Here is a 21,918-nt window from a genome sequence, read left to right as displayed (position 1 = left end):
GCCTCTATCACGCATCTTTTGAGCCCCTATCGCCCTCTCTGTGTCCTTATTTTCTGCTTCTGCATCTCTTTGCCGCCCCAGTTGACTCCTTTCGTCCTCTTCCTTTTCTCCACCACTTCCTTCCGATGCCACTTTCGGAGTGCAGTGGTGGAAGTAAAAAAAGTGGTAGTAGTTAAGGGGAGAAAGTAGTTTTTTTTTTTTTTTTTTTTTTTTTTTTTTTCCAAGTGTTGGCTGGGTTGGATCCCTTGTGTTAGGTCCCCTCTTGTTTTTATTGGCTATATATGTAATCTTTTGTACTCCGTTTATGTTTATTCTCTAATGAAATTTTATCGTGTTTAAAAAAAAAAAAGTAGGGTAAATTGCATTTTGTCCTCTTAAATTACTACCTTATTTGCACTCATACCGCTAAACTTTGACTCATTTTGTTCCAAGTTACCACCTGTGTAAGATTGGGCTATTAAAGTTGGCAGAATCCATCACACGAGTCTTACGTGACGCAGAATCATATATACGCAATACATATATGTTATATATGTAGTCCTTGTTAGGTATTGGGTATGTTAGGAAGTATTATCTATTAGGTTATTCAGTTCAATAGTGTTTTATTGCTTTACTAGTTTTATTAGTTTACTATTGTTGTGTGGATAAATGTCTCATTTATCTTTTTATGTTGTTATTTGGATATGATTAGGTTGTTGAGTTAGGAGTCAAATGGAAGTTCTATTTCATGTGGAACTCTATTTTCTATTGTATTTCGTTCTTTTAAATACTGATTTGTTATTGAATACAAGTAATTAATCAAGTAAATTATCAAACATTGTGTTTGTGAGTTCAGAACACCTCTAATTGCTAATAGAAGGTCTAAGATTCCTCGAAAATTCTACCATATTTATCATTCTTGTTAAGTTCTAATATTACGTTACATAAGCACAACACGTAACAATATATTACAAGGGAAAATTAGACTTTGCCCTCTCTAACTATAAACTCATTTGCACTTACACATCTAAAATTTGACTTGCTACAGCTTGTTCCATGCATGTGGCGTGTTTTTCATCTATATTTGACAAATTTGACAACCCAATTTGACTCGGGATGCAACTTGAAATAAAATTGTGATTCGTAGGGGCTAGTTGCAGTGAATCAAAATATAGTAGTATAAGTGCAAAAGGAATGGTGGTTACGTGGCAAAGTGTAATTTACAAAAAAAAAAAATATATATATATATATATATATATATATATATATTAAGAGGTGCCATTAAATGATATGATTATTGATTAATAAGCTATTACTATAAAAGAATAACTTTTATAAGTCCTTGGCACAAACCAAATTTTTTGTGCACTTCATTGAGAGGACCACACATCAGCATGGAGCAATAAAAGTAAGTGTTATCAAAATACTAAATCTTTACCTTTCTCTATCCTGCATCGACAAAATTCAAGAAATAAAGAACCCATGAAATACAAAGTAAAAAAGAAATGAGATTCTAATCAATTTGAGCAAAATCTATCATCCCAACAATACTTCCGGAACTCAAAAAAACAAAAAACATCAAATTTAAAACAAGAAATTTGATGTTTAGAATATGATTTAAACATCTTATTCTAATTTTTGAAAGAAAGAATGGCTGACCAATTCTCCGACAACCAAATCTTTGAGTTCAAGTTCAATGAGGCATTCACCTTGTTCGACAAGGATGACGATTGTCCGACTCTCTTTTTCTCTCTCTCCAATTAAATTGATGTCTTCTCTTTCTGCTTAGATCTAGTTCTCATGGAATGTGAAAATATAAATCAAACTCCAAATTACACCTAGAAGGGGGTTGAGTATATGTCAATATAATGCGAAATTTAAATTTTAGCAACCACATAAACATTCACCGAATATAATGAAATTAATTAAACAATCAACACAGAATTTGGTAATAAAGTAGAAACTTTTTGAACCTCAAAGAGTAGCCAACCCGTAAAGCAATCCACTATAGAAGAATAAGAATTACAAGAAGTTCACACTTAAAAAACTTTTGAAGTTGACACTCTTTTGCATAAGGCAAGTGATCCACTTGACTTCTACCGCATTAGTCCCCTGAGAACCTCTTAACAATTCTTCTATTTAATTTCCTTCATCGGAATTTTGATAGGCTTCAATGGTTGACGAATATTTTGTATGGTTTACAAAGAACAAACTCTAAAAGAGATGATGTATGATTGGCTCTAAGAACTAAAGTTCTCTCTTAGCACATAGAATTCTAGCCTAATAAATCCTTTAAAAAACGTGCCTAAATCCTTCTTCAAAACACTTAGTTTCAGGAGCAAAATGCACCAAGCAAATTTCTGAGGCACAAATTAGAAACATAGATTATTTTGATTATCAAAGTAAGCCAATAAAAAAATAAAAGAAAGGTTCTTTTTCTCTAGGGATTTCTATGGATCCCTGTTTCTGTCTTAAGCATTATGTGGTTTTAAATTTGATGTTTTGTTTTTTGGGTTCCGGAAGTATTGTAGGGATGGAAGATTTTGCTCAGATTGTTTAGAACCTGATTTTTTATTTATTTTTTAATAAAATAAAAAAAATTATGGATTCCTTCTTTCTCGAAGATTTTGCTCAGATTGTTTAGAATCAGAGGTTTATTGTGTCAAAAATAAAACACTGAGCTAATTGAAATTTAGGGTCCACTTGGTTCAGTGTAAAACGATTTTTGAAAAACATTTTTCATATTTTTCGGTGTTTGGTGCGACTGAAAATAATAGTCAAACCGAAAACATTTTCGGTTTGGCCAAAAAGGCTTCTTTAATTTCCGTAAAATAGCTTCCATTTTTTGAAACCGTAAACAATTTTCCAACATTGAGCTTTTTATTCTCAAATCGCCGGAACACTATAAGAACTCTGCCGGAGTTTGCCAAAAATGATAATGTCAATGTGGCTAACACTTTTTAGCATTTTAACAAATACCTGCAAAAAGTTGAGATAAATAATAATTTGAAAAAAAAGAAAAAGAAAGAAAGAGAGAGAGAGAGAGAGAGAGAGAGAGAGAGAGAGAGAGAGAGAGAGAGAGAGAGAGAGAGAGAGAGAGATAGAAATAGCCAAGAACATTGGTGTAAATACATGAAGCCACCAAAATGGACCATATGACTAAAGCAACATGTTTCACGTTTGATTACCAAAATGAACTCATGATTCATGCATATGTTATTTTTGAAATTAAAAAATAAAAATAAAAAATAAAAAAATAAAAAAGAAGAAGAAGATATTTTTATAGATTATCTATCCTCACTTTAGTGTGAACTATTTCAACATCTTTTCTGTTTCCTAACCACTCCCATATGAAAGACAATTCACAACATTAAATTTGACAATAATTCTTTTTCCCTTGGCTCCAACATGCATAATGCTCGTGGGCCCCCAACTTTGATACTTTACAGGATATGATGGCCCACCCCCATTATTGATGTTGTAACTTTACTCCACCGCTCAAAATCCCACAAATACTTCTTCCCAAAAACCCTAAAAGATAAATTGATATCTATAATTTGTTAGAAATGTTTTTTTTTTAAAAAAAAAAAAAAATCATTGAATCTGTAAGACTCACACGTGGGTCATGTGCAGGTCTTACAGATCTAAATGGTTAATTTTCAAAATTAGAGGATGAGAAAAATACCAAAATGTACTAAATAGCATGTCTTTCAATTTTTAGGCTAAATGGATCATAACTCCCTAAATTCAATAACGATTTGAAAATGGTCTTTCACTTTCTAAAAATCAATATTAACTTCTTCAGTTTTTCGCTAATTTGAAATCAATCATTCTGTCACTTTTTTTATCAACTTTCGCAACTTTTGTGAGTGTCACGTCAGCTTTTTTGCCACATCACCTTTAATTATTATTTTTTTTAAAAGAAAAATAAATAAATAAAAAATTGAAAAAAAAAAGAATGGCGAAGGCCACCCTGAAATGGACCTAGGGGTGGCCTGAAAGCCACCCCAAAATGGATCTAGAGATGACCCGAAAGCCACTTTCAGGGGATCGGGGGTGACGCGCAGCCACCCTAAAATGAATCTAAAGATGAGTCAAAAGTTAGATGTTAAAAATATGTTCAGTTAGTTAGATGTTACACCAACATTATTATTGTCTTTAATTCTCTTATCTTCTTCTTCTTTTCTTTTCTTTTCGTTTCTTTTCTTTTCTTTTCTTTTCTTTTTTTCCATTCTAATTCTCTTATCTTTTTGTAGTTAGCGTTCAATGCCTAGTACTAATCATTGATCGATCATGCTCCTCTTCTCTTTTTTGTTCTTTTTCTTGTAGCCCTAAGGTCCGACGGTTTTGAAAACACATTTTTTTAAAAAAGAAAAAAAAATTATTAACAAATAAGTCAAAATACAAAACAATTTTTAAATGTAGACCCTATTGGAGAAACACTTTTCACCTTAATACTACATTAAAACACTTTTTCAAAAAAAAAATTTCCCATGCTCTCCTTTCCTTTCATTTCCTAAAAATTATCCAACTTCCTCCCTTCCTTTTTCTCTCCCTTCATGATTTTTTTTTTTTTTCTTTTTTTTAATCTCCAGTTTCTCTTTGTTTTTCTTTTCTTTGCTTTCTCTTTCATTTTCCTACAAAAACCCCACACGCCATACAAGGAAATCATATTTTGAGTTTTTCCAACTTATAAGATCTAGTCCCCTCCAACTTCCGGCTCCTCAAACACGCCGCTCCATCACCCTCCTCGATCTCTTTATTCTTCTCTGTTGTCCTCCGAGCCTCCGACGTAAGGGCAAAATTAGATTTGTTAATTTTTTTTATTTTTTTTTTAAAAAAAAATATATATATATATATAGTGACTAATTAATACTGTCACATCAATAAAATAAAATATTAATAAGATAAAAGTATAATTTTTACCTTTACTCATTGTTATTATAAGTATAAATTTGATGAGCTGGTAGGCATCATCAATTTATTTATTTATTTACCGAGTCATAGGAGAAGCGACTTCAAGTTAGGTGTAGGATTTTTTTATATTATGCTCGTGGAAATCATGATCATATATATATATATTATATTCCAAGTGGGTGGATGCTTCCTATATATAACTTTATTTTATTTTATTTTATTTTTTTGTGTTTTTTGTCCTATACGGTAACTTTAATAGCAAGGAAAGGTGATTGTGAGGGGATATATTGTCATATTGACTTAGTGAAAGGATCCGTTGGTTAATTCCTTTGTTCAAGGGGGTTTATACCTCCTAATTTGGGAGAGAATAGTGAATACTACATTTTGCAGTTCACCTTACATGCATGGCGTAGCTCATCTTACATGCATGGCGTAATCGAAACAAAAGAATAAATTTGTGTTAAGGTATTAATTAAATAATTAAATTTATTTATTTTTATTAATTTAAACTTTTGAAATAAGTGATGATTTAACATAATATTAAAGTAGCCATAATCCTGTCTCTTTAATTTATCTCACATTTCAATTAAATATTTCACTTGAGCCTTACCAGTATTAATTGAATTTATCTCTTTTTATCAATTTAAACTTTTGAAATAAGTGGTGATTTAACATTTTAAACGTTACAAGGAGTAAGAAAAATAAAAAATAAAAGTATTTCAAACAAATCAATCATAAATTTAATTATAAGATAAATAAAATAATGTTCAATATAATTTTTTACATAGACTGTATATCTAACTCTAGATTAGAATTCACTGAAAGGCTCTAATAAAAAGAAAACAAAATAAGTTATTTTTTTTAAAAAAAAAAAAAAATTCCTAACACCCCTTAAAATTAGGGAATAACCTGTCTAACTTCTTTTACGATATTATATGTTGTTGAAACAAAGGGAAAAGTGTTGTTAAAGTATAGAAGTCAAGACCCGTTTTTTAGAGAGAGAAGCTCATGTTTTCTAGAGAGAGTCCTATTTAAAGCTGTTTCACCGAGGGGGGAGGCTCCACGTCTCCTCCTCCTAGTGGTGGTACCTCCTAACCCTCTTAAGGCTATGAAGTGTTTTTTGCCCTTCCATGGTGTGTACTAGTGGAGGTTAGGTTTTTTCCCAGCCTTTAGGGCTGTGGAGTTTTTGTTCCCCCCAATAGATCCGGTTGCAGCTGCTCTTCCATAGTCCTTTTAAGGCTTGGGAGATTTGTGTTTTGTTCTTTTGTTCTTTTCTTATCGTTTTCTGACAGGAAGCTTCTCTTCGAGACGTTCGGTGGGGTGACGCTACTCTGGTTCGTGTCACCGGTGGAGAGCTGGCCGGATTTTTCATCTTCATCTCTATTTTTTGAAGCCAGATCTATGCTCTTTTGTCGGCTTTTATGAGACACGCACCCCTTAGTCGTGTTCATCATCGTTTTCCGGTCTTGCCATCACTTGCATCGGCCGTGCAAGTCATCGATGACCGGCGCATGACCATCATGCGCCAAGGTTCCTTTTCTTCTTGGGCTGGGCGTGATGGCTACACTCCGTCTTTTCTTGATGTGCAAGGGTGGCGCCAGGGGCTGTGGTGACCGATCTGCTGTAGGGTGACTTCGGGGACGGCACGTGTCCTACAGGCATTGTTTTCAGGCGAAGACAGTGTCCTCTGCCGCCGACTTGGGTTGAATTTTTCTGTCTGTTGTGTTGTGTATTCCCTTTGTTTCTCCATTCACAATCTACCTTTGTATTGCTTAATTTTTACTAGAATATTTGTTAGCTTATAGCTAAATCGGCTTTCTTTTATTTTTAGAATGTGTTTTATTGTAAAGAGATGCTTAAATGCTATTCTTGTAAGGTTTGTGTTCTGCCTAGACAGCTGTTTTTTAAGTTATATCCTTCTAGCTTAGAGTGTAAGGGGTCTTGTCCCTCTAATCTCAAGTTGTAAGCCTTTGGGCCTTTTCAGCATTAATGAAAAGTATATGCTATTTGTTAAAAAAATAAAAAAAATAAATAAAGTGTTGGTAAAGTCTTAGAAAATTATTGGGTTTTTAAATTTATTTTTGGAAAAAAAAAAAGTGAAAATTGAGAAGTGTATATAGTATCGTCTATGGATCGGCATCTAAAAAAAGTACTGCCTGTGGGCTCACAAATGAAAAATCTTTTGAAAAACTGACTAGTGTTTTCTAAAATACAAAAATATTATAAGAGCTTTCAAAACATAAAAAGAAATAAAACAAAAAAAAATTGTTGTAGGCTGGCCTACACCCGTAAAAGATGACACCCCTTCACTAAGGGGAGAGATGGGTATCCGGCGCTCCGCTTCCCTTGTTCGAGAGTGACATGCAAAGGATTGGTCTCCACCCACTTCCACCTCTTTCTTCTACGGATATCCGCCCTGCAAAAGGGAGCTTAGGGTTAGGAACGAAACTAGAAGTTTAATTCTAAGGGACAAAATGATATAAAAAAATAATAAGAAAACAAAAATATAATTTTTTTTAAACATATTTAAAAGTAAAATAACATTTTTTTTAATACTTTTTTAGAGCTGGGAGGCTGGGAGCGGGCGGAGGCCATGCCCTCACCAGCTTCCTTTTAGTATTTTTTTTTTTTTTAATGCTTGACATTTTGACATTTTTTTTTCAGAATTTAATTCCAACCTGATATGTTATAATCCTATGAGATTATGACACATTTTTCAAAAACATAAATCTAATGAAATTGTGACACATCAAGTTAGAACCAAATTCTGAAAAGAAAATATTTTAATGTCTAGCATTCATTTTCCCTGCCTTTTTCAAGAGGCACAAAAGGAGTGGCCCGGGTGGGTGTCCACTCCCTCCCCTTTACGGGGGTAAAAGATCATTCTACACTTCAGTAGGAGGTGCGAAGCGGTGAACTGCAGTCCGTGACTGTAGGTGGCACAAAGGAGTGGGTCTCAATGCCTATGCAGTATGGTCCGTGTGGAGGTGGGAGGGGAGGAGACCCATGCACAGTTGGTGAAGGGGTGCTGTTTCAACTTTGGGTTTTTTTTTTTTTTTTTTTTGTAATTTTTTTTTTTTTATGAAGTATTAAAACTAGCCACCATACGTAAAAAAGTGAGGGTGTCTGAGGTCATCTTTGTAGAAATTCAGTAATCCATTATATACAAAATTTGCTGATAAATCTTCTTTAACAGTTTCTCCACTCAGGACCATCACAGTCGTCCCCCAAGAGGAGTTGCTGCCCTTTGCTTAAGTGGTCGTCCAAGTGTTAAATTTTTAAGGGATAATTGTACCGTTGATCTCTGTGGTATGTCATAATTATTTTTCACTTTTTATGATTTAAAAAGTGTATGGGAGGTCCTTGTGGTATGCAATAATTACAAATCGATCCCTGGCGTCAAATTCTGTTAAAATTTTTAACAGATTCCGTCAAATGCCACGTCAGCGACACATGTCCATCTTAATAAAAAAATATAATTTTTTAAAAAAATAAATAAAAATACTTATTTTTTTTAAAAAAAAATAAGTAAAATTCAAAAAAAAAAAAAAAAAGTTGAAAGGGTGGCTGGGCCACCCCTTTGAGGGTGACCTGGCCGCCGGGGGTGGCGCGCAGCCACCCTTTCAGCTTCTTTTTTTTTAAAAAAAAAATAATAATAATAATAAGTATTTTTTATTTATTTTTTAATATATTTATATTTTTTTTATCAAGATGGACACATGTCGCCATTTTATTGGCGACACGTGTCGCTGACGTGGCATTTGACCGAATCTGTTAAAAATTTTAACAGAATTTGACGCCAGGGATCGATTTGTAATTATTGCATACTACAAGGACCTCTCATGCACTTTTTAAATCATAGGGAGTGAAAAATAATTATGGAATACCACAGGGACCAACGGTATAATTATCCCAATTTTTAAAACAAAAGTTTTGAATTCAAATTTAGTATCTATTATTCACTTTTTATTTCAATTAAATAGTATAGGTAATACGTGGAGGTGTGTTTGAATAATAATTAAGTGATTAAAGCATAATCATAATGATCTTGCGACTTGCGAGTGGGTTTCTGACCGCAAGCTTTTTGGTCTGCATGTTGGACCGTTGGTTGACGAGGAACATGCTAGCTTGCTTGTTTCCTCGTCAAACATTGCCCTTAATGAGAGTTGGGGTGGATGATTTAAGGGGAAAATAAACAAACATTATTGGAACTTGGAAGAGAGAGCATATACCAATCCAGTCCAGTCAAAGTGCATGATTAGGGAAAGAAAAGACAATGTAGCTAGGAAAATCTTATTTTTATGGATTATAATTTCTTAAATTATTTGTTTGGATTTGATAGGGAAATTTTATTTTTATGGATTATAATATTCTTAAATTATTTGTTTAAATTTGAGAAAATTCAGACGGGTGATTGTGAGAGACTATTTATGGGGAGTAGTGATTCACCACCACCTAAATATACCACTTTTCACCGCATTGTCTATGTGGCAAGGTGGTCCCCTACTACTTTTTGAGTTTTTTTTATTTTTTAAAAATAAAATAAAGTGGGGGACCACCTTGCCACATAAACAAGATAGTGAAAAGTGGTATATTTAGGTGGTGGTGAATCATTACTCATTTAAAATTTGGACTCACCTGATCAAATAAAAATTAAATTACCCAACCAGTGGAAGAAATTCGAACAAATAATTTGAGAAGATCATTATCCCTATATATATATATATATATATATATATATAAAGTAAGAAACCTTAATTAGTTAGGGTCAAAAGTGTCAAGTAATAAAAATATCCTAATGAATCCGTACATTTCCTCTCTCGTGAGAAAATTAATATGCAGTTTTATGGACAAATTTTTTTCAAAATTAGGTTAGGAGTAATTCTCCTAATTCAATTTATTAAATTAAAGTTTGTTTTTAGAACATATATTTTTCACATGCATTTTTAATATATAATGTGCTTCTTACATGTATTTTTAAAAATATATGCAAGAATTACTTACTGTAGAGACAGATATCAGTTTAATAGACTGAATTTAAAAGAAAAAAAAAAAAAATTCACCAACCCGATTTAAAGAAAGACGATGCGAGTTTTATTTGTGAGTTAAATTTTACGAGCTTAGAAAAAAAAAAAAAAAAAGTTAAATGTTACAGTTTTGGATAAAATAATATAATTGTCTAATAATATTTTTTTTCCTTCTTCCTCTTGTTTTATGTTTTCAAAACAAAAATATTAACAAATAACTAAAAACACAAAACAGTACTTAAATTTATTTTTACATTTATGTCGCATCAAAATACTTTTTTAAATAAAAATGAAAAATACTTTTTAAAAAGCATTAACAAAATAGTGCATTTGCTCGGGAAAGAACAAAAACTTAAGTTACATTCGGTACACAGAATAACTATTCTATTAGAAAAAAAAATGAATAACTTTTATTAAAAATTGAATAATATAAAATAAAATAGCCTTTGTGATCTAACACTTTGAATAATCATTATTATTACTTTAAGAGAAATAAATATTCATCAATTTAAGAAATAATCATTCACTCATAGGTCATGAGAGCACTCCCAATGGCTTATGCATTTTTATATTCAAAATGGTTAACCAAAACTTACTTTATCTATTTTAACTAATGGGTTCAAAATGACTATACATCCGATTATCTATTATTTCACTGTATCATTTAATTTTTTTTTAAAATTTGTTTTCTTTATATTTATTTATTTTAAGAGAAAATTGCACCACTGGTCCCTGGGATTGGCCTAAATTACGAATCACTCCTTGTGGTACAAAAATTTCATGAAGGGTCCTTGTGATAAACTATAATTACGAATTACTCCATAAACCCGTTTTTCGTCCACCAAGTTAACAGAATATATTAGTTTGTAACGTCATATAAATAGTAAGACAACCTCTAAATATCATTTGTATTGTAATCTACTAACGGACTTTGTTTACTTGGTGGACGGAAAATGGATTTTATGGAGTAATTTGTAATTATAGTACCACAAGGAGTTATTCGTAATTTAGGCTAACCCCAGAGACTAGTAGTACAATTATCCCTTATTTTAATTCTAAGACATTTTTTCAACGATAAGTCTTTTTTTTTTTTGGATAATTATTTGTTATAAAGTCAGCAAATTTTTTGTTCTCATATGAGGTGGTTCGCATGAATGTGACCTTAAAATGGTAAACATATATTTTTTCATATGGACATACTCTAAAATACAATTTCTCATATTCAGAGATATATTAGAATATTGTTATGGCATAAATAAGTTTTGGTGAGAGAGAGAGAGAGAGAGAGAGGGAGTGAAAGAAAGAGAAACAAATAAAAAAAGAGATGCATGTGTGAATAGTGCAACTCTACATGTGGAGTTACACTATTCACATATGCATTGCTAGGGGAGTGCACTGGGAGGGGTGGGGCGGATTTCCGCCCTTTTTGCCCTATCCTCACACCTCTGTGGATTGCGAAAATCGCACCCGCAAACCGCACAAAAAATGAAGAATCCGTGTGGTGCGAGGTGAGCGGGGCAGGGGTACGGGTTGTGCGAGGCGAGACGGGTTCAATACCTAAATCTAAAAACAAGAAAAACCAAAGCCAGATTTTCTCATGAACCAAATAAATCATAAAGAAATCACAAACAAATCAACGATTATTATTCACAAAATTGAAGCAACATAAGAAATCATCCAAATTTATAAACATTCTCTTAGCAACCAAACACTAAACTAAACCAAGCCAAATAAAAATGAACAATTTTTTTTAAAAAAAACTCACCTTAATTACCATCGTGGACTCCATAGCTAAAGAAACAGCTTCTCAGCTCACCGGAATGCCCAAGTCTGTGGGACGATATGATCTGAAGACTGAAGAGTTACGGGGTGTGGGTATAGAAGGGATAGATCTGAAAAGTGAGAGTCGAGATAAGGGGAAAACAAAGAAGATGAAGCGCGGCGGTGGGGTGAAGCCATCAAAGTTAAGGAAGAAGACAAAGGGGGTGAAGGAAGAAAACAAATGGGCAGCTGGGAAGAGTCTATAAAGAACCAATGAAAAAAATGAAGAGGCACTAGGGTTTACTGGGTTATGGGGTTTTTTTTTTTTTTTTTTTTTTTTTTTTCTTTCTTTCTTTCTTTCTTTCAGCGGGGCGGGGCTCCCTGGGGTTTTTAAAAACCCCAACCCTCAACCCGCCTCACCTTGCATAGATATATCATTTTTTGATCCGTACTAGCAAAAAATAAACTAAATATCGAGATTTTCAGGGCAGCGGACGAGAGGCGGTGCGGGTGGGCAGGTTTTTGCCCACCCCTATGCATCACAAATGTATTTTGCATTTGATTTGTATAATCAGATGGATGGACTTTCTATTGAATTCGTTAGCTATTTTAGTCTAAAAGTAAAAATGGCTAAGAGCTTCTCCAGCAATGGTTTTCATTTTAGCCATTCAAAATACCACTTTTTATATTTTAGCTACTAACTTTTCACTACAAATTGTACCAATTCACTCTCTACTTTTTTAAAATATTATTTTTTTAATCATTTTATTTTATATATATTTTTTTTTCTTTTCTCCCTCACTCTCTAGTCTCCCCAACCCCCAACCCCCAACCCCAACTCATCAAGAGACTTAGCCATCCTCGCCTAGGAGATGAAGCCCCTTCTGGAAGGCTCAGACCAGAACACCAGCCTCGTCGTGCGATCTAGAGAAGATGGAGATCGAGAGAGAGAGAGAGAGTGACAGTGGGAGATCGAGAGAAATCAGGAGAATACCCAACTGACCCAAAGGATGATCGGAGGCCCGATTGCTGGTAGATGGAACTGGGTCGACGCCGGTGAAGCTGGGGGCACGATTCTGGTGGCCGAAAGAACGTGTGATGAGGGAGAGAAAACATCAGTTGGTTGCGGTGATGATTTTGGTTGATGTTAGTTAATTTTGATTGTTCTAGAATATGCGTTTTGGTTGATTTCAGTTTGGGCAATGGCCATTCCCATGTTGCTAGCCCCAATGAGTCGGCAATGACGAAAGTCTTGGTGTGGTGATTGGTCGGGGACGGAGGGGCAGCGTTGTGGAGTGATAGAGAGGGAGAGGGTGAGAAGCCTCGAAGCTCATCGGGGCCGGAACAGTGGTCTCTGGCGGCCTTTGATGGCATCGAAGTGGGGGACTCAGGGGGAGACCAACAGAGATGAGAAGTGAGGGAGAGGGATGCGGGTGGAGTGACAAAGAGGGAGAGAGATAGAGAGAGAAAATATTAATAAAAAAATTGTAAATAGATGAGCAATGAATCATGTTGGTAAAAAAAAAAAAAAGTTACAATAACTTGTCTGTTGGAGTGAAAAAAAAGAAAAAAAAAAAAAAGAAAAAAGATAAGGGCTCAAAATAGTCAAATTTAACTATTTTAAAGATTTTAGAGTATTTGCTGGAGATGCTCTAAGCCATTGATAATGCTCTAGAATAGTTATTCCAATACTATTTCATTCCACATTCTTTTATTTTTAATAAAAATTATTCAATTTTTTTAATAAAATAATTATTTCACATACCAAACATAATTTTAAAATGTCATTAAATAATAATGTAAACGTATCTAGTGGCACCCGTCCACTCGCTTTAGTTATTCGCAATTTATGGAGAACGTCGGATTTCAGGGAGAACAATGCTCATTCATATACGAGTTCAATGACGAGGATAATTCATTGTACTATGGGATTATACTATTAGAGATAATATTGATAAAAATATATATACCTTTTTTTTTTTTAATTAATTAAGATGGAAATATATACTTAGAATATGATCAAGTTGAACGAGTAAAACATGGTTGGGTCAAAAAGGTTGAGCAATAAAAGAAAGTTTGAAACAGTGGTGGCCTTAAAAGGTAATGAACAAGTTGTCTCATATGGAGCCGTACATCCTCCTTTTCCCATTTTTATAACCGCAGGCCCATCCATACAGACCCCCTACCCAACAACTTTTGACTTTGTCATATATACGTTTCTAGCCATCAAAAATGGCAATAACTTTTTTTTTTTTAAAAAAAAAAAAATAAAATAAAATCAGAGCATCAAAAAGTCAATTAAACATTAGATTATTTAAAAAATCAAGAATTTAAATATTGTCTCTGCCAGTTACCTCTAATTTCAATTTGTTCATGTCAGTTTAAGCTTTTGCGCTAAGTGATTATGTCATGATATACTTATCAGATTAAGCTTTTGAGAATTAGACATTTTTTTTAGCTTAAACTTTTAGAATAAGTGGTAATTTACTATTGCCATGTGAATTGTTATGCCAATTTATAAATGTGGAAGGTACCATGTAGACTATCGTGTCACGTCAACCGCCACTGGCGTCATTTATATGGGGGGGGGGGGGGGGGGCTGATCTGTATGAGTACATATATGATAAAAACTATAGTCTATAGTAAACTGATAAGATCCACCATGTGTAGTACTGGCAACAACTAATAAGACCATGGTTTCACACCAAACCCTAAATTGCAAAATCTAAAAAGAACATGCTTGTGAGATGTTTTAATTAATTAAGAAAATTCTATTGTTTTTATCTTAATTAAGATTTTTTTTTATGTAATATATATATATATATATATAATGGAACCGACCCACTTGCCCCGTGCAGCCTAATTATATAATAATTATATAAAATACCCATATGCCATGTTCCCTTAATAGATCCTAGGACATGGTGGTCCAACTGGATCTTTCAAAACTCATTAGAGTACTTCAAGTTGGATGTATTGTGGTTTGGGAGCTGCACCTGGATAGATATTTCAAATGAATCATATATATATTAAACTTTGAAAATGATAAAGTTGGGATGAGATGAATGTACAAGGAAAATGTTAAAGTAATAGGGAAGAATTTGATTAGAAATCACTCAACTTGGGATATCATGGAGGACTGGAAGTGGATGGTTTCTGTTAAAGGGTAAAGAACCTACCGAAAAATATATAATTGATCAATCACATCTTGAGCTCATTTATTTTTCTAATGTTTTTAGGCGAGTCATGAGGTCATTTGCTCCCTTCTCGTCCATCCTTGACTTTCTGCCGATAAGCCAACCTCAAAGACCGATTAGAGATGGTTAGATCACTTCTAATGATCGAATTGAGGGTGACTGAACCATACGCGTGGCTAAAGGGTACAATATTTGAGATTTTGCACACGAATTTGATCCATGAACCAACACGTATGGAGAATGTAATAACAAATCAGTGGCCTCAAAGAAATCTTCAAAATGGTTGAGCATGTAGCCATGTGTTCGGGTGAAAGTTCGATTCTCGAAATGAAAATTCTCATTCTTATTAGTATGAGCTACCTTGAGTCTGACTGAGTCTATGATAAGATTGAATCATTATACGGCTCAATTAGACTTTAGAGAACTTATATAGTTTTTACTGTCTAAACCTCTCATGTCACGCTCATATATTATTATAGTCACGTTCAAGTAAAGAGTCTCGGGATAACCCATGCGGAGAATGCGGCAATTAGGGCCCAAAACAGTCGATGGGATGCAGTTCATGTATGACAAGTTGTGAATGGAAATTGAAGTAGGCTAGGCTAAGAAATTGAAGGTACAAGGCAGCTTTATTGTGAGATCGAAGGAAGGTTCGAGAGTTATGGCTGGTACATGCATGCATCTGGCTACAAGAGAAAAAACCTAACATTTAAAAGATGGCCCCTCTGTCGTCGCCCTCCTTTTAAACCAACAAAAAGTCAATTAACGCGGATTCAAATTCAGTGCATTCCCCTTCTTACGTACTTTCCAGAGGAGTCTAATTTTTCTTTTTCTTTTTTTTTTTTAAAAAAAAAATATTCTAATCTGACATAAATGTAATTTTGAGTATTTTGTTATTTGTTAATATTTTTATTTTTAAAAAAAAAAAACAAAAACAAAAACAAAAGAGATCATAAAAAGAGATTATTATTATAATTATTATTATTATTATTATAGCTTTGTTAAGGAAGCATTATCCAAAAACTCTTTTAAATTGATTAAAATTACATTTTTTATCTATGAAATCGTAATTTCAAACGCACTAGAAGAGCCGAATATAACTATCTTTTTGATTAATCAGATGTGAATGCTCTTATGTGTATTAAATAATTAACCTTATTAATGGCCTAAAAAAATTTATTTATTTTATAAAGATTTTGATTTGTGTCCTATACACGTGTCCACGTGACAAGACTTTTGTGTATAATATATGTATATATATATATATATATATATATATATATATATATATATATATATTATAAAAGGAATTTATGGGAGTGATTTTATGAATTGAACCTGGCGTATAGGTTAAAAGAGTTGGAATAGATTAATTTCCATGTAAACAACCCCACCCTGGTCCAAAAGCAAAACCGAAAACCAAAAACCACCATCTGGAATCTGGTTTCCATATGGTGGGGGAATATAACAGAGAAACCCCACTTCTAGGCACAAATACATTGCATGTGGTGACACTTGCGTGTATTGTCATGTACAGAAACCCCATTCCCCACAAAATAAAAGCTATCGATAGACCCACACCCCACCGTTCATTTTTCTCCTTGCCTTTCTCTTTCTCCCTCCATCTCCTCGCCTCTCTTTTTGCCCTATCTGATAGGGTTTCCATGTCCTCGTAGATCCCAATTCTCTCATGAACTCCTGCTTTGAAGCTCTGTACGTCGTCGTGTCAGCCTTAGTCTTCTTCGGCTCTCTCTTTTTTGCTCTCTTTGGAGGGTTGTCTGGTGCAAACCGGTGCAGATTCCACCTCCCGGGGTTTTTTGAGCTATTCCCATGTCTAAGCTCTTCGGTTTCAGTGGTAAGCTCTCGATTATTTCACCTGCTTCTTTCAAAGTTCATGTTTTTACGATGAATATATATATATATATATTTGTGGGTCTGTTTGAAAAATCTGATTCTGAGGTTGTTTAGCTGGTATAGTTGTAGATCAGATACCTAGTTTTGACTTTTGAGATGGGTTTTTTTGGTTTTGGGAGTGGTTGAATCGTGGGTCAACTTTTCTTGTGAAATTCATGGATGGGTCTGTTTGAAACATCTGATTCTGAGGTTGTTTAGCTGGTATAGTTGTAGATCAGATACGTAGTTTTGACTTTTGAGATGGGTTTCTTTGGTTTTGGGAGTGGTTGAATCGTGGGTCAACTCTTCTTGTGAAATTCATGGATATATATATTGGACTAGTTGTTTCGTAAACTTGTAGTTGATCAGGTAGGTTTGTTGGTCTCTCTGATATTTTGGTTATGGGTTTCTTGTGTAATTTAAGGTTTTACTGTAGAGCCTAGGATGTTTCTAGTTTTATCTGTTTGTGGATTTCATGATAATAGTGGACTCACAAGAGTCTGTTAAAGCTGGTTCACTTTTGGATCGGGTATTCTTAGTGTTGATCAGATGAGTTTTGATTCTTATGTTTGTGTTTAGTTATGAAATTTTTTATTTGGTTGTAGTGGATGGAGTTGGATGTATGTGTCAGAGGTGAGATAACCACTTCTTTATGTTGGATCTGATAAGAGATCTTAGATTATGATCTCTGTTTTAGTCTGTGGAGCTGTGTTGGTATTGGACCGTTATTTTTTTCTTTTATAAGAAAAAGAAGGGAAATGAAACTAGTGAGTTTCATGATTTATGTTGTTTGTTTCCCATAAATTTAATAGTTGGATTAGGCAAGCTGCATGGAGTATTTATGTTCCGTTGGGCCATTATTGCAAAAATTCTAATATAGAAATTCTATAATTTCTTCTCTTATTTACTTTTTATGAGAAAGTATGCTACAATAAGGGATCACTAATTGTTTGTATACAAATTTAATTGACACACACACAGACGTTTTGATATTTGATATACATCAGGATGTGGATTGTGGAAATTATTGAATGTAGAAAATTATTTGGATTATTCTGTTCGAATATTTTGTCTGAATTATTGGTTTTGGGTTCTCAGGAGATGATGATTTTTGCCCTCGGGGGTCAATATACCCAAACCCCAAGGAATCTAGCCTCTTTTTGTCACTTGGTAGTCATGTGGATGTTTATTTTCCTCCTCGCAAGAGGTCTCGCATCAGCGCTCCATTTGTTTTCAGTGGAGAAAGGGTTGAGCAGAAGAAGCAGGTCTCTATTGATGTTCTGCCAGATGAATGCCTCTTTGAGATCTTCAGGAGGTTGCCTGGAGGCCAGGAGAAGAGTGCCTGTGCATCTGTTTCCAAGCGTTGGCTTACTCTTTTGAGCAATATCTGTAGGGATGAATTCTGCAGCAACTCAACCACTGAATATTTGAAGCCTGAGGAAAAGAGTGCTGAGAATAAGGCTGAAGATCCAGAAATTGAGAGTGATGGATGCCTTTCTAGGAGCTTGGAAGGGAAGAAGGCAACAGATGTTAGACTTGCTGCCATTGCTGTTGGAACTGCTAGTCGTGGTGGTTTGGGAAAGCTTTTGATCCGGGGAAGCAATTCTGCTCGCAGGGTGACTGACGTTGGTCTCAGGGCAATTGCTCGTGGCTGCCCTTCTCTGAGGGTGCTTTCTCTGTGGAATCTTTCTTCTGTAGGAGATGAAGGTCTGTGTGAGATTGCTAATGGGTGTCACCAGCTTGAAAAGCTTGAAATTTGCCAGTGCTCTGAAATTACTGACAAGGCTTTGCTTGCAGTTGCCAAACACTGTCCTAATCTGACTGATTTGACAATAGAGTCCTGTTCAAAAATTGGGAATGAAGGCCTGCAAGCTATTGGGCGCTGCTGCCCCAATCTGAAGTCCATTTCCATTAAAGATTGCCCCCTTCTTGGAGATCATGGAGTTGCAAGTTTATTAGCTTCTACCTCTTATGTCCTAACTAAGGTGAAGCTGCAGGCTTTGAACATTACTGATGTGTCTCTGGCTGTTATTGGACACTATGGCAAGGCTGTAACTGATCTTGCCCTCATTAGCCTCCCAAATGTGAGTGAGAGGGGCTTCTGGGTCATGAGCAATGGTCATGGGTTGCAGAAATTGAAATCCTTCTCAATTACATCATGCCGAGGAGTAACAGATACCGGGCTTGAAGCTGTGGGCAAAGGGTGCCCAAACTTAAAACAGTTCTGTCTCCGTAAGTGTGCTTTGTTATCTGATAGTGGGCTGGTCTCTTTTGCCAAAGCTGCAGGGTCACTTGAGAGCCTGCAATTGGAAGAGTGCCACAGGATCACCCAAGTTGGGTTTTTTGGTTTACTTAACTGTGGTGCAAAATTGAAGGCTCTTGCTATGGTGAACTGCCTGGGTATTAAGGATCTAAATATGGGATTGCATCTACCATCTCCTTGCAAATTCCTGCGATCATTGTCCATCCGTAATTGCCCTGGGTTTGGTGATGCTAGCCTGGCTGTGTTGGGGAAGCTGTGTCCTCAACTGCAGCATCTAGACTTGAGTGGGCTTCAGGGAATAACAGATGCTGGGTTTCTCCCACTGCTTGACAACTTTGAGGCTGGTCTGGTGAAGGTTAATCTTAGCGGTTGCGTGAATTTGACAGACAAAGTGGTTCTATCCTTGGCTGAACTGCATGGTTGGACTATTGAAATGCTAAATCTCGATGGTTGTTGGAAGATCAGTGATGCAAGCATGGTTGCAATAGCAGAAAACTGCCAATTGCTTGGTGATCTTGATGTTTCAAAGTGCATGATCACCGATTGTGGGATTGCAGCACTGGCCCTGGCAAACCAACAGCTCAATCTCCAGATGCTCTCAGTTTCAGGGTGCTCTTTGATAACGGACAAAAGCTTGACTGCCTTGGAAAAATTGGGCCAGAACCTCTTGGGGTTGAATCTCCAACACTGCAATGCCATCAGCATTAGCACTGTTGAGCTGCTTGTGGAGCAGCTATGGAGGTGTGACATCCTTCACTAAGCAGGGAATGGCGTGTTGAAACCCCCCTTTCCTGATTCATGGAAGGACAGGGTTGAACTAAATTAGGTCTCAGAATTCCACTCGGGTTTTGTGAGCAGCAGGTTGTGTATTTTTTGGGTCCATAAGCTATGGGTCTTCAGTAATTCGGTTACCCGGTTCCATTTTCCAGGGAGTACAGCCATTGACTCTTTTTTACAGGTTTCCTTAATTGGAATCTGTTCCAGTTTTTTTGCTCCCAAGTAATGGGGGCTTCACTTTGTCATGATGGCTGTATTTCCCTGAGAACGTAGTTACCGAGTCCTGAATCTATGGTTTCTTACGAGTGGTCATGGTTTTTGTATTGCTGGGTGTCAGCACCTGGTGTTTTTAGCCTAGCCTTCATGCATGTATGTGCTAGGGCTATTCTCTCTCCCCTTCCCAGTTGTGAGTCTGTCCATTGTCTTTTACCGAGTCTTTCACGTTTTTGAACTTGTGTTCTGCACGTGATGGTTGGGTCTCTCTGTTTTCCTCAAAGGGCAGGTTATGTTCCTGGATCCAGTTTATTGTGATGGTTGGCTGTGGCAGTTTGAAATTTTTGGTGCCTTGTGGTTTCTGGGGCTTTGGCCGTGGCAGTAGGTTTATATACAAATTCTGCCATGACAACCTCTTCCTCACGGAGGGTTGTTTTTTTTTCACCAAGCCCTAGTTTTTCAGGCTTCCTTTGTTTGCAAACTGTGCTATGCAACCTCCTCCTTATGATGTAATGAAAATTGTTATCTGCCCTTTGTGATGTATTATGCTTTTCACCCTATTGGGGGATGATAAATAAAAAATTTCTGTCTTTGTATTTAGATGTAGCTGTCAATGAAATATGTTGTGCCTTTTGCTTTTATTCTTGCTTCCCATTGATGATTTTGGGGTATTTGATCTGAATATGGAGTTGGTACGGGTAATGAATTTTTTACATCCCATTGGTCTACATTTAACTCTATACCAAAACACAAGGGTTTATACATGGGTGAGTTTTACATCCAATGTGTCTTAGTGTAGACTTAATCAAAGTGATGTAAAAATAACTAGTCACATTTGGAACACTTTCACTTTTAAGAAGTAAAATCTAAAATCTCGACATCTTGAGGCGTACTATCATGTGCTTTGCGGTCAGCCACCACCGCTTCCTGACATACAAAACATGGAGTTATGGAGTTGTATTATAGCACGAGAAATGATATATTTACATTTCTTTTCTTATATATATTCTATACATTTTCATATAATCAAGTGTCAAATTTACTATTAAATTTATGGGACTCAATGTGGATCTCATAAATTCAATAGTAAATTTAAAAATGAGATGTATAAGAAATGTAAAAATATCATCTCTTACAGTACATGAGTCTTTGGCAATAACCTATTCCTAATACTTTGATGTCACTCTTATTCTTTCGAATAAGTTAACTTTAACATATATATGTCGTATTTTCTTATAAAATAACTTCTCTTAAATCAATTGCAAGGGCCATGACCCCTGCTAGCCTTAACAAGGCTTCGTCATTGTATACATCTCATACACATCTCTATACAATAAAGTTTTAAATTTACCATTAAATTTGTGGGACCCAATGTAGGTCCCATAAATCCAAAGGTAAATTTGAAAATGAGATGTGTAGGATATATATATATATATATATCCTAATTTTAACGAGCTCTTGTTGAGATCCCAGTGGAGGCGTGAATCAATTACTTAACAAATTTTCTTATAAAACAATTTTTTTTTTTTTTAAAACCAATTGTAGAGGTCACAGCCCTTGCTAACCTTAACGTGATCCCATAAATCCAATGGTAAATTTGAAAAAAAGATGTGTAGTATATATATATATATATATCATAATTTTAACGAGCTCTTGTTAAAATTCCAGTGTAAGCGTGAATCAATTACTTAACAAATTTTCTTATAAAATAATTTTTTTTTAAAACCAATTGTAGAGGTCACAGCCCTTGCTGACCTTAACGTGGCTGCGCCACTGCTCGTCCGACTCATATGCGTACATATAATCGGTTATATAAAAATATAACTTATAAGTATGTATATTTATATATGTTAGTTAATATTAATATCAATATTATCATCCTTCATTACGT

The 21,918-nt window shown here is 35.0% G+C and overlaps 1 protein-coding gene across 1 annotated transcript; it reads left to right on the top strand.

The window, feature by feature from the left end:
• Positions 1–16,393: 16,393 nt before the first annotated feature.
• On the top strand, positions 16,394–20,627 carry LOC133871786 (EIN3-binding F-box protein 1). Its single transcript, XM_062309202.1, has 2 exons — positions 16,394–16,736; positions 17,873–20,627. Exons 1-2 carry the CDS (start codon positions 16,712–16,714, stop codon positions 19,795–19,797), a joined length of 1,950 nt encoding a protein of 649 aa, XP_062165186.1. The 5' UTR covers positions 16,394–16,711; the 3' UTR covers positions 19,798–20,627.
• The last annotated feature ends 1,291 nt before the right edge of the window (positions 20,628–21,918 follow it).

This window comes from Alnus glutinosa, chromosome 6 (genome assembly GCF_958979055.1).
Source record: "Alnus glutinosa chromosome 6, dhAlnGlut1.1, whole genome shotgun sequence".
Taxonomy (NCBI): domain Eukaryota; kingdom Viridiplantae; phylum Streptophyta; class Magnoliopsida; order Fagales; family Betulaceae; genus Alnus; species Alnus glutinosa.
Note: the sequence above shows the minus strand (reverse complement) of the source record. Positions and strands in the feature narration are given on the sequence as shown.

Bases quoted from the DNA above. Each gene is read 5' to 3' on its own strand.
- LOC133871786 (XM_062309202.1), top strand. From the start codon at position 16,712: ATGTCTAAGCTCTTCGGTTTCAGTG. The intron at 16,737-17,872 runs GTAAGCTCTCGA...TTGGGTTCTCAG, and splicing joins TAAGCTCTTCGGTTTCAGTG to GAGATGATGATTTTTGCCCT.